The sequence below is a fragment of the Lycium barbarum genome, chromosome 9 (assembly GCF_019175385.1).
Source record: "Lycium barbarum isolate Lr01 chromosome 9, ASM1917538v2, whole genome shotgun sequence".
Lineage (NCBI taxonomy): Eukaryota > Viridiplantae > Streptophyta > Magnoliopsida > Solanales > Solanaceae > Lycium > Lycium barbarum.
Window position 1 is genome coordinate 33872832 of NC_083345.1, and position 12559 is coordinate 33885390.

Below are 12559 nucleotides of genomic sequence, written 5' to 3' on the forward strand. Positions count from 1 at the left end.
GGTTAGCAAGCAATTAGGCAGATAGTCAGACAATGTTTCAAGACTTTCTTTTTCTTCTTTCTGGTAGAATTTGGCAAGGAAGAAAGGATTATAAGGGCAACGTTAGAATCTTTAGAGGGACATTTCTTCATGTTTCAGCATATGATATGCATGGAGTACTAGTACTAAACGAAAAGTAATCATTTGCATTGGCATCCAGGTATTAGTACCACATAACTCATCAATTTTCTAAAGTTGAAAGAATATTTTATAAAATAGTGAAAGATAAGTTCTAAATAGAGTAAATCCTTTTGTTTTTCTATTTGAAACCATATGTTGATGTTCAACTAATTACAGTCTTCAGTAGATTAAGTAGAGTAAGTGCTATGCTCTGTCTCTGTTAATCTTTGATCAATCCAAGCCTATATGGAATTTCAGAATTTATTTTGTTTGACGTCCTGTACTCCCCCGGGCGGGAATAGATAATTGTTTTAAAAAAATAGCTTTCCGGCCCAGTACACCCACAAGGGGTGCTAGCTAATTAGACGGTCCATTACCAACTCTAAATCCTAACACTGTCTATATAAACACTTTATGTGTGTTGTGATAAAACCTTCGGAAACGACTAGAATTAGGGTTAATTCTTTGCATCTGTTAGAGGGATCTTTAGGCTAAGGAGAAACCCGTAAGTCTCCTAAACTAATTAAGATCCTCGTGGAGAAAAAACTAAAATCAACTTAAACGGAATGCTATATTTCAAATTTTGAGTTTTACTTATGATGTAGACGGAGAGAGTGAGACAGTATTGTTAAAAGTAACAAAAACATTGAGCTGCCATTTTATCTTAAGAGGACCAATACCTTGTGCCTAAGTACTATTGATAGCTTCAAGTGCTAGTGAATATGTACTCAAAATTACCTGCACTTTGGTCTATACCTTCTATACTTCTACAATATTGACACAGTTACTATCTATAAATAAATGACAATTTCGTGATCCCTTCTCATCCTCACTTTGAAATGGTGTTAAGCTATCTGACATTATTAATTTAAAACCCACACCTTAGATCAGTCGTACTTTCATTCTTTACGAATTTAAGCGGCCCCTGGTGCAGTTCTTAATAAAATGATTTATTTAATTACTGCATGTTTGTTGATCTTGATGATTGACTTTCTGAACATATTTCTTCACTTGGAAATGTGTATTTTATTGACATAAATATGATAAAGGCTTTTGATCTAAGTTGTCAGAACAGAGTGTGAGCGTGTCACGGGTTTGAATTCTATTGTTGACCCGAGCTTGATATTTAAGTGGAAAAGGATAGAGAGACATGCCTATTTTCCATCATGTTCCATACACCATAATTCATCAATGCTGATTTCACATGCCACCATCACTGCCGCTCAACTAAAGGGTATTTTAGTCAGAAATTATTTCATTAAACTTAAAAAGGCCATTTCCACAGAAGTATAAGAACTAAGGACCATTTAAATAGCAGCACAAAAGTATCTTTTTCTGTCAATGTCCTAGCAAAAACCCATCCATTGGTCATCAATGTACAGGGAACGAAATTCAAGCGTCTGAATCTTTGAGCAAGCTAGAAAAAGCACAACAAACCAGTTCAATAGTAAAATAAGCAAAGAGCTAAATGTCTTACAAGTAATATTTGCAAAATTTTGAGTCAGACACAGCAACATGCTCTGTGCAAAGATAACAAATTGAATTTGGTTAATCATCCTACAAAAGAAACTACATTTCTAACAGTGAATTTACAAAGTACAGAGACAAATGTAACCCCTCCCTACTTGTGAGGTATTCCTAAGTGTACAGCGTATCCGAAGGAAAATAAAGCACCAAAACAGAAAAAAGAAACATACACCCCCAGCCACTGTCAGAAGCAACAGCTGCAAGTCCCAATATTAAGACTCGAGGGGTTGGTCTGCTGTTGCTTTCTCATCGGAACTTAGAATCTTTTATTTACTTCCCTTGAATGCTGAAAGAGAAAAGAACGATCTTGATGCTGAAACACAAAACACCAAAACACCAAAACATTAAGGATATGAAGGACATATACATCACTAGAAGTTAAATTTTCAAGAACACGGGAAACCAAGACGGAAGTTAAAACTTAAAAGAAAAGAAAACCTTTTGTTGTACTTGCTGGAGCTGAAAGCCGGCTCGCTTGCAATTTCTGAGCAGCAATTTTGCCTATACTTGTTTGAGCTGCAAGTATGAATGTCCAGTCTATGTAAGGTTGATCGATACTAGAATTATGAAACAGAGCTCAAACACAAGCAAGATATACGTTAACAGAAAACTAAAACAGTCTACTAGAATACAAAAATAGAATGTGTGCTGTGGAGGGCAAAGAAATACCGGATAGCTCATAGTCTTCAGAAGACAACTTTGGTTGTCCAGAATGCTTAGCATGAAGTGTAGCCTTCTTCAGTAGATTGTCAGAACTACTTTTCGTGAGAAGTTTAGAATCCTCTGGATCATCCTCGCCTTCAGAGAAAAATGACGGGCTTGAAACACCAGTTAAATTTAAATCAGTCTTACCCTTACGAGCAAACTTTAGAAGCCGCTTCAATCCTTTTGGCACATCCTTCTGATATACCATAGTAGGAGGATTCTCAGCATTACCCCAGTCAATAACATCTTCACTGCTCTCTTCAAGCAACATTTGGGACAGAGAATGACGAACTCGTGGACTTGAGATTCTTACAGTTGCAACATCAGCCACAGATTCATTAGGACCAAAATCATCATTACATGGAAGGGCTTGATCCTCCTGCTCCTCTATTACCACCCAGGCGCTAGGGGAAATGTTCGATTCCTCTTCAACCTCTCTTTTCAGTGGAGATGGAGACTCTTCTTCCATCCTTCCAATATCATCTTCATTATCTGGCGTAACCTTATTGCAGCTCTCTCTATCTTCATATTCTTGAGGGCTGTTTAACTGAATTACAGAGTCTTCATCTTCATGGATCTTGACCTCCTCAAGACCCCTGTTGTCCAGTTGATTAAGAGGACGAGGACCAGAAGCAACAGAGGCCATCTCGTTCTCCTCAACTTGAACAAGGTCCGTAGATTCCCTCAAAGATTTTTCAGGCTGAGATGAAACTTTGGCTTTTATGACTGGTCCGGTACCCGAGCCCTTACGAAGAAAAGGCTTTGCCTCCTTTGATTCCAGAGGTACCACACTACTTTTCTTGGTTACCTTGTTGAGTCTAGATTTAGCAGAGGATGCAGAATCTGCAGGGGTAGGCTGAATCCTGGCTTTTGTAGGTTTGCTAGCTTTTGTCAGAGTCTGCTGCTTCTTGTCATTCCCATTTGTAACATTTTTTCTGATATTATTCTGGGGTGTTTTCACAGATTTTGCTTGGGGTTGTAACTTCTCAACCTTTTGGCTTGTCTGAGGAACTGCTGGTGTTGGCTGTGATCTTCTGCGGGTAGGTGTAGTACCTGGAGAATTTGTTACAGGAGGAGTTTTAGCAGTTGATGTCCCTGCAACTCTTGGTGACGGCAAAGATGGCCATGACTTCCGTGTCGCTGGCAGTTGCGATGCTTTTGATGAAGCTTTCTTTACAACAGTAGGTTTAGGAGTTCCATCTTTGGTCTTTGCAGATTCAGGGGATTTCTTGACTGTTCTCTGGGTTCTCTTAATATTTGGTTTTTTGCTAACATTACTTGCATTTCCTGTGACAATTTCAGCTTTTCTTTCATCAAGAATTTGTTGCATTGCTTTCAATTGTTTATCCTTCCTAGAAGTTTCACCACGAAGTTTCTCATCCCTCTTTTCTTTGTAATCATCATAGAACCCACCTCGACGCTCAGCGGGACGACTTTGGTTTTTTCTATCAGTTGCTGCCACGTTCTGATATTTGCTAGGCTTGGTTTCCATCATTTTTGTGAGCAATTGGTTTAGCTCTGCTTCTTTTTGTCGAGTCCATTCGACTGAGGCATTTAACTTTTCACCTATTTCTTCACTTTGGTTAGGGAAAGATTCCTCTCTTGCAACCTTTGGACTATATGCTTCTTCTTCAGGTAAGTTTTGTTTGAAATCAGCAGCAGCAGCCTCGGCGTCATGGCTTTTGGGAGGAGGATATGAATCAGGTTTCATGCCCAAAGTACTTTCAGTTTCTTGATTTTCCAATTTATTGGTAGCCTCAGAAACTGGATCATCAGAAGCAACATCAACAGAGCCTCTAGAACTTTCACACACGCCTGAACTCCATCTTCTCAATACCGCTTTATTAGCACCAACTGAGGCACTTAATAGTGACTTTGTCCTTTGATAATCAACACCTTGGCCTTTTTGTTTGCTTTCAAAGAGACTGATTGCATCTTGCACACTCATTCTACACGCATCCTTCTCAGCCTTTTTTGAGATTTGCTCAGAGTCTTCCTCATCACTATCGCTGGCAGCTGCATCGTTATGAGAGATTGACCTTTCTCTGGCAGGAAAGTAATTTAGACTCTTAATAGTTAAAGCAGTGGATCTTCGTGACCCAGAGCGCCCAATTTGGACTCTTCGCATTGGAGATGCAGACCTTCTCGGAGATGCAGATCTTATTAGAGTTCGACTTCTTTCCCCTGATGGTTGTTCCTCTTCACTTGTACAGGAAGATTCTTCGCTTCCTGATGAGTTTTGCCTCTCCATCTGTGCAGCTTTTGCAGGGGAAGCACTATATTTCACTGTTGTATCTAACTTTGATGGTCCAGATGTTTGAGATTTGCCCCTTTCTGAACCAACTTTGTCATTTCTAACATCAGTTTTTGAAAGAGACAACTCTTTACCCGGAAAACCACTAGCCCTGTTCTGCTGGCTCGATGAAATAAACTTCTGCAGACAGTTCCTGAAACGGACAACATACAATGCAGTCATTAACCTGTTGCACACATCTTCCAGAAGAATTAGGTTCAACTAGTTGAAAAGTGAAAGAAGAGTATCACTAACTTAACCACAATTTTAAAAGAAATGAATCTGCAACTGAAGTGTTAGCTTCCAAAGTCATGAAGAAAATGACCCAACCCCTAAAATTAAACAAAAAAAAAAAAAAAAGAGCAAAAAAGTTTACCAGATTTTCTTTGCCCGGATTATTAGGGCTATTTCATTGAGATTTGGAAAACGGTAATTACTAATTGAAATGAGTGATCATTAGATCACTAACAGAAACAATTCAGTTGGAGTAAGGTGACGCTTGAATTGGAATGTCTTTTTGCTTTTGGGAAAAAAATGGGCATTTATTTTGGTTTCTGGAGAACAATGTGCATGCATATGCAGGAGATATCATCACTAAAGCCCTAAAACATTTTGGTTGCTTTCACATTAGTGAGAAATAAAATGTTAGAACCAAACAAACAGTTTTATTTGCTACAAAACTTATTCTGCTGGGAAAATGGTTAAAAGAAAAATAAGGGACAAATTAAAGGGAAAAACATTTTCGGCTTTGGCTAAAATAGCCGTTTTCACTGGTATTTAGAATGTAATGAACAAGTAATGTTTGATTTCAGAAACAAAACGAGTACCGAGAATTGATTAATTAAATAACTGTATTAGTCAAATACTAAAATCAGCTGATCTAATCCAAACCTGAGACCTTCAAACTCTGCTAGGTGATAGATGAATCAAGGGTGGAAAAGTTTCCTCATTTTTTCCTTTTTGATATGGTAAACCCAACCCCCAGAATCCCCCTGCCAATTAGCACCCTTGGTAACTCAAAAACTCCCATCTCTTGGCCAGAAGTTGAGAGTTTTTGTCTCACTTGCTGAAAGGTTTTCCTCCCCGTTTACGATAAGTCAAAGCACAAAAAGAAACTAGGGTAAAAAGAAAAGGATATAGAATGTCGATATAGAGCACAGAAACTGCTGAAAAATGATTTGAAGGGATTAGACCCTAGTACTCCTATGACTTACCTCAATTCAACAGCTCCAAAATAGTAAGAGAACTTCTCTATGTTAATAGTATCCTCAAAAGAGCATGTAGTGCCAGCAGCTTGGTCAAAAGCAGCAGCTAATTCCCCTTTTAAAGCAGTCAACCTCAAATCCATCGCCCTCAGCAATTCATTCCTGTTGAACATTAGATTATTCGGAGATGGTAGATTAATTTTCTGAAATTTAGAATTGTAAGAGGCATAGGGACATACTTGGAAGCATCTGATGACGGGTTATCTTCTTCCTGTAGTGGTATCAAAGATCATGTTATCTTTCAATGGGTATATGCAATAACTCCAGAAAAAGAAAAAAAAAATCCAGGAATAGAGATGGATAATTTACTTGCTGAGATGATGACACTGCACCACTTGAGTACTCGCATTCTGCTAGAAGTAAGAAAAACAATATTAGTTGTTATTTTTTATTTCCTTTTTCTTCTGATTGAGACTAATCTAGGCCATATTGTCTAGCAGGAACGGTAAGACTGTATCACTAACCTTCTTCCCCGCTCCCAATACGATCCTGAGGACCCTAAAGGTATAACAAGCCCATTATTATTCTTCTTGTTACAGTTCAATAGATTAATTGAAGGGTCAGAACAATTATATAGAAAGATAAAAAGCACCTTTGAATATAAAGAATTATGAAACTTCCGAGCTTCTTCAAGCTGAGATATCTCATTTACCATAGCCTTGGCCATATCAATTGTAGACGATGAGCTGATAATATGAAGAAACCTGGAAATACAGGGATTGGAGTATGGGGATACAGAAAAATATTTAAAAGACAATTTGAGGTAAATGATGAGTTGATGACTGCGGGACTGATCAAAAAAAGTAAATGACGACGGAGTGTACCTGATCAATGTGGATTTTGTGAACCATTTAGCGTCATTAAGATTCCCTAGAGGTCTAAATCTAAAATTGGCATCTGATCCCTTAGAGTGCAAAGATTTGATTTTGGGCGAATGAAGTATCAACTGCTCCAGAAGTCCAGAGGCTGCTGTTTCTAACTTGTTTCTGTAGCAGATATGTGACTCGTACCTGCTCCAAAATACAGTAAAAATAGGAAGAAGTATTATCAGGAGAACCGTGACCCACAGTAGAATTCATGTCCAGTGCACCAATTGTTGGGCTTTAAGTAACCAAAGAGAACCCAACTGGTCTATTATCCTGCTACACTAGGTACAAAATAAATCGCGGTCCTAAATTTGTTTTCATAGTTATATTGGTATACCAGAGAATTATATGTCAAACATTCATCAAACCTCTTAAGGAAACCATTGCGAACTACCCGTTTCAAGAAGGGAGAAACAAAAAGTTAATGAGGTCCTCATGAAGCCACAAAAAAATCATTTCACAAAAATTATGAAATCAACTGCAACTAGAATACAACCAATGGAACTGAAAACAAAAGTCTGACCTGTTCTGGCTTGGGAAAATCTGAAATTCAACATAGTCCATCAAGACATCAGCATCTATTGGACCCTCCATCATTGGTCTCTTAAAAGCCTAAGCCTGGTGAAAGGAAACTGGTTAATTAGCTCAATGTGAAAATGGCTTGATTACTCTCAACCGTTTTAGCAGTAGCAGTTATGCAAGAGGAAGTCATTTTGATCGAAGAAGACTGAAAAAAAAAAAAAAAAAAATTTACACTAAAGATAGCAGTAAAGTAGCTACCAAGTCAAATACATCGCCAGGTCAAGATTTAAGGGAACATATTATAGTCTTTTTTTAATCAAGGGGAACATAATACAGCCTCAAGGGCCCAAAATCAAGCAAGTTGACCTTAAAAATGAACCAACCCCACATTGCCAAAAAAAAAATTCCTGACCAAACAATATGGAAATACTCAAATCACAACTGTCCATAAACAAAAGCAATGAAGAGCCAACATAATCACATTCAAAATCAGATCTACCATCAAACAACATCCATCTTTTCAATTTATCATTTCTTTTCAACTTCCTTTCAGAAGAAAAAAGATACAAACTTGGCAACCATTTAGAAAAGTACCACCAACCAGAAATGCCTGGTCCAAGAACTCAATGCAAAACATAAAGAATATCAAGTTTCAAGCTTTTAGACATTTACATGTACTTAGACTGTCTAATATCTACTTGGGTTTCTGCAAAAGAACAAAATGCAGGTGGAAAAAAGGAGACTTACAGGAAATAGAGCACAGCCCTCAAAGTTGGAGAACTTGTTAGTAAAGATCTCAACTGTGGTTCAAATCAAGAAAATAAAAAAGCTACAGTGTTTATGTTCTTTTCACTTTTTTCTTTGATAAAAGTTGTGGTCACAGCCCCAGTTGGAGAAAAAGCAAAGAAAGAAGAGAACTTTGAGCGTAAGGAAGAAGATAAAAAGAAAGGGGCAAAAAACTTACTTACAGACACACTGTGTGACTGTGTTTTTTAGAGAGGTTTGTTCAGTTGAGTGAGGGTGGGTGGGTGGGGTTGGGGGTAAAAGGGGGGTGGGGTAGTGGAGATTGGAGAGTGGGGATGAAAAGAGCTGATTGCGTTTGAGGAAAGCCCATTACTACAACAGTCACTATATGATGATGTGTTTATTATTTGCATCCAACGCTTATTTCTCTTCTCTTCCTTTTTCTTTATTTTATTATTCTTAGGTACTACTTTTCTTTATGAATTCAAACTTAGGTGGGTGGTCCTCTTTTGAAAAATTGACAAAAATGGTCCCTTATGATTTAGATAGGTTTAAAATGATCCTTTTAGATTATACTGTTGAGCTATTTAGTTAGTTAAATTTGTCAAAAATGATCATTTGTGTTTTTCGTCAAAAATATTTAACAAACTTTAATGTTAAATTTAACAGGAACTATGAAGAAAAATAAAGATTTTTACATTTGGAGGTGCAATTTTTACTATCTTTGTCTATTTCTAGAGTATGATATAGTCTTTTAAGATACAAATCGTGTAGTTTTTCATTACTTTTTAGTATTCTTTTTTTGTGTTTTGTGTGGCATTGTGATTTTTGAGATTTATAAGAACTTTTTGGTGTTTTATGTTAAAAGTAAGTCACAATTCCAATATATCTAACACCGAAAGTTTGTAAATGTTCGATTGTGACCAAAAGTGCTTACTTTGCAAATTTAAAGGACCAACACTGAATTTAAATATACTTAAAGAATTATTTTTAACCTAAACACAAGAGACAATTATTATCATTTTATTGACCACTCTTCTTTCCCCAATTTGATTTTTCCTTTTTCTCTATACAAAACCCCGCTACTCTTATGTTCTTCTTCTTCTTTTTCAAGATTTCTTTTTGAATATCTGTTAAAAAGAAAAAGAAAAAAAAACGAAAGCCAAAGTGCATATATCCTTTCTACTTTGCGTGTGTAAATAAGGCTTGTTAATTTCTTGGGTATTTTGCAAAATAAACGTAACAAAATTCCATGAGGATACCTCATTTAATTTCTGCACCGTCCATTAAAAGATGAAAGGCACACATATAATAGGTTACCCATATAAATATCTCTCAGGAAAAGTCCTCTTGGTATTTTGGCAAGTGCTTAAGGAAGTCAAACTAAGTAACTAACTGACGCATTCTGTTTAAATAAATACAAGCACCCATGTTCCACGCACCAGAATGTGCATTTTGAAATGTAAACGATACCTTGATAATGACTAATGACTTTTGTTTTATTCTTTTAAGTAAAAAAAAATGAAGATTTGGGGGAAGAGAAAGTCCAACGTAAGAATGAGAATAGTTGCAAACTTGCAACTCTTGACAGAATGATTCTTTTACCCAATGATAAAAGCTAAATCTTTTGATTACTGAAGTAGATCCTTTTGGGAAATTGCTACATCTTTTAGTAGGAGCAAATTGTAACCAAAAGTAAAATAGATCTTAATTAATTGAGATTCTCTTTTTCTTCTCATAATTACAGTATTCAGATCAAATTGTCGATGGTTACTTGCATGGCAGTCAGTCTATCTGCCTCCTGAGTCCTATGGGCTAGGTCCTCATCCCTTTGTGTGGTGGCCGCCTGTGCGGCTGCATCAGTGTCAGTAGCAATGTTTACAATGTCTTGTTCGGCCTGCCGCATCCTGCGGTCCAGGTCCTCCACCCTTTCAGTCACGGGTCGAAATCTGTTGACCGTCGTTTCCAAAATCAAGAGGCGGTCTCCATGGTTCACCATGGTCAGAAAATGATGACAATAGCAACGTGTTCCCTCGTCCGATGTCGAGCCTAAGCTCTGATACCAACTGTTACGCGGAGCCTTCCTGAGACTTCTTGGAAGGGCGACGTAAGGCTAAGCAACCGAAGATTCCAAAGTTGTTGTCCGCCAACCGGGGTCCCCTCCGCACGCTAGACGAGACTGTCAGTGCCGTGCGGGAAAACCAATGTCAAGAGCACTTGAGAGAACAGAAAAGTGAATTGAGAATGAGAAAGAAAGAGAGCTTGTTTGCATTAATGAAAATTGATTACAATGAGAGCAAGCGGTGTCGAGGGGGAGAGACACCAGTACAGAGAATTGATTGCTTGCTTGAAAGTTTTGATTGCTTGATCCCCCCTAATAATGCTTTAAAAATAAAAACCCAAGTCATAGAACTAGACATGGTTTTGCTAGAGAAACACAACCAAAAATACATAAAGTAAACTACTCTATAATTACAACAAAAGAGACCTAACTAGAGCAGGTCCATGTGCACCCTCGGTCGGGGCACTGTCATGCGCGCAGGGCACGGTGCGCGCGCGCACTGGGGCGCGGGCGCTAGGCGCTGGGCGCTGGCACTGTAGCTGGGCTGCACTGACACTGGGCGCTGGGCACGCGTTGGGGCACGGCCAGCACAGGGGCGCGCGCGAGGGACATTGATGGGGCGACATAGGCAGAAGCAACCTTGTCACTTGGGGCGTCCGAGACCACGGGGTCGTCCATGGCGCTAGGCGCTGAGAGGCTTGCCATGGCGCCATGGGGCGCGCCCAAGGGGTCATGGGGCATGGCTGGAAAGCCGCCCATGACATTCTCCCCCACCTGAGTTGGCGACGTCCTCGGCGCCTTGTTTGCAAGATAGTCATCGATCAGGTGCTTGTAGGCTTTGAGGCTGGTGCCCCTCTCCCATGTATTCTCTTCGGCATCACATCCCAACCATTTCACCAGGAATTCTTGGTGATCTTTTCTTGAGGCATGTATGACTCGATCGTTGAGGATGGCTTCTACTATCCTTTTTCCGGTTGCTTGTGGGCCTCGAATACTGGGTATTGTGAGCTGGCTGCGTGAAGGGTCTTCTGCGTCTTCTCGAAAAGGCTTTAGAAGACTGACATGGAACACAGGATGAATCTTCCACCAAGCTGGGGTATCCACCCGGTATGCTACCTTCCCAATGCGCCTCTCAATGGACAGAGGGCCAATGTATTTTTGCAACAGGCGGGGGTCATGGACCCCTGCAAATAGGTATCTCTTTGGGATCTTCACCATCACCTTGTCCCCAACCTGATATTCCACAAAGCGGCGATTTTGATCTGCATGCCTCTTCATCCGCTTTTGTGCCTTCACTAGATAGCTCCGCACTATCTCTAAATTCTGCTTCCATTCCTTCGAGAAGCTAGCTGCTCGTGGAGATTTGGTCATGTTTGGGGCATTCACAGTGTGTGGGAGTAGCGGTTGCTGCCCGGTAACAATTTCAAAAGTGCTCCTGTTTGTGCTAGAGCTCTTTTGTGAGTTGAAACACAGTTGGGCCGCATCCAACAACTTCACCCAATTCTTCTGCGAACCGGTGACAAAGTGTCGCAAGTATTCCTCCAACATGCCATTGAACCGCTCCGTCTGACCATCGGATTGCGGGTGAAAACTCGAGCTGTGACTCAATTTAGACCCCAAGCACTTAAAGAGCTGGGTCCAAAAGTTGCTGGTGAAGCGAGAGTCGCGGTCACTAACAATATCTTTGGGCAGACCCCAATATTTGACAACATGGGTGAAGAAGAGTCGAGCTGTCTCCTCTGCTGATATATACTTGGGTGCTGCAATGAAGGTGGCATATTTAGAAAACCGATCAACCACGACCAAGATAGTCGTGAGATCTCCGACCTTGGGCAAGCCGGTGATGAAATCCAATGAGACGCTTTCCCAAGGCCTCTTTGGGACCGGCAATGGCTCCAACAAGCCCGCTTGTGTCAAGCGATCAGACTTGTCTTTCTGGCATACTAGGCAAGTCTTCACATACTGAGCGACATCATCTGCCATCTGGGGCCAATAATATGCACGGCGTAGCAGTGCCATGGTAAGTTCTTCTCCTGGGTGGCCTGCCCATAGAGTATCGTGACATTCCATTAGGAGAGTTCTCCGCAAATCTCCTCCTTTAGGAACATAAAGGCGGTTTCCTTTTGCCTTCAAGAACCCGTCCTCCATGTAGAACTGGCGAGTTCTTCCTTGACCTGCTAGGTCGACCAAATACTGTGCCGAAGGGTCTTTGGTGAGAAGATCCTGGATTTGATCTTTTATGGTGGTACCTACTTCGCTCCCCCTGAGGGTGGCGAGCAAGCATACCGATGCTAGATCGGCCCTTCGGCTCAGTGCATCCGCAACATGGTTGGTCTTCCCACTTCGGTATTCCAGATTGAAGTGAAATTCCGCTAGGAGTTCCTGCCATCTGGCCTGGCGGCCATTTAGGCTTGGC

The 12559-nt window shown here is 40.0% G+C and overlaps 1 protein-coding gene across 5 annotated transcripts; it reads right to left on the reverse strand.

Moving 5' to 3' along the window:
- Positions 1–1582: 1582 nt before the first annotated feature.
- On the reverse strand, positions 1583–8295 carry LOC132611179 (uncharacterized). 5 transcript variants are annotated; one of them, XM_060325591.1, is made up of 11 exons: positions 8085–8295; positions 7339–7433; positions 6774–6959; positions 6542–6653; positions 6414–6438; positions 6259–6299; positions 6129–6160; positions 5899–6051; positions 2356–4838; positions 2125–2202; positions 1583–1999 (listed from the first exon to the last, which is right to left on the reverse strand). In XM_060325591.1, exons 2-11 carry the CDS (start codon positions 7410–7412, stop codon positions 1953–1955), a joined length of 3231 nt encoding a protein of 1076 aa, XP_060181574.1. In that variant the 5' UTR covers positions 7413–7433; positions 8085–8295; the 3' UTR covers positions 1583–1952. The 5 variants fall into 5 exon arrangements, with proteins under 5 accessions (XP_060181574.1, XP_060181573.1, XP_060181572.1 ...); XM_060325590.1 differs by having other exon boundaries at positions 6259–6302; XM_060325589.1 differs by having other exon boundaries at positions 6414–6447.
- Positions 8296–12559: the final 4264 nt, after the last annotated feature.

Bases quoted from the DNA above. Each gene is read 5' to 3' on its own strand.
- LOC132611179 (XM_060325586.1), bottom strand. From the start codon at position 7,412: ATGATGGAGGGTCCAATAGATGCTGATGTCTTGATGGACTATGTTGAA. The intron at 2,203-2,355 runs GTATTTCTTTGC...TCATACTTGCAG, and splicing joins TGAAGACTATGAGCTATCCG to CTCAAACAAGTATAGGCAAA. The intron at 2,000-2,124 runs GTTTTCTTTTCT...TTTGTGTTTCAG, and splicing joins TCCAGCAAGTACAACAAAAG to CATCAAGATCGTTCTTTTCT.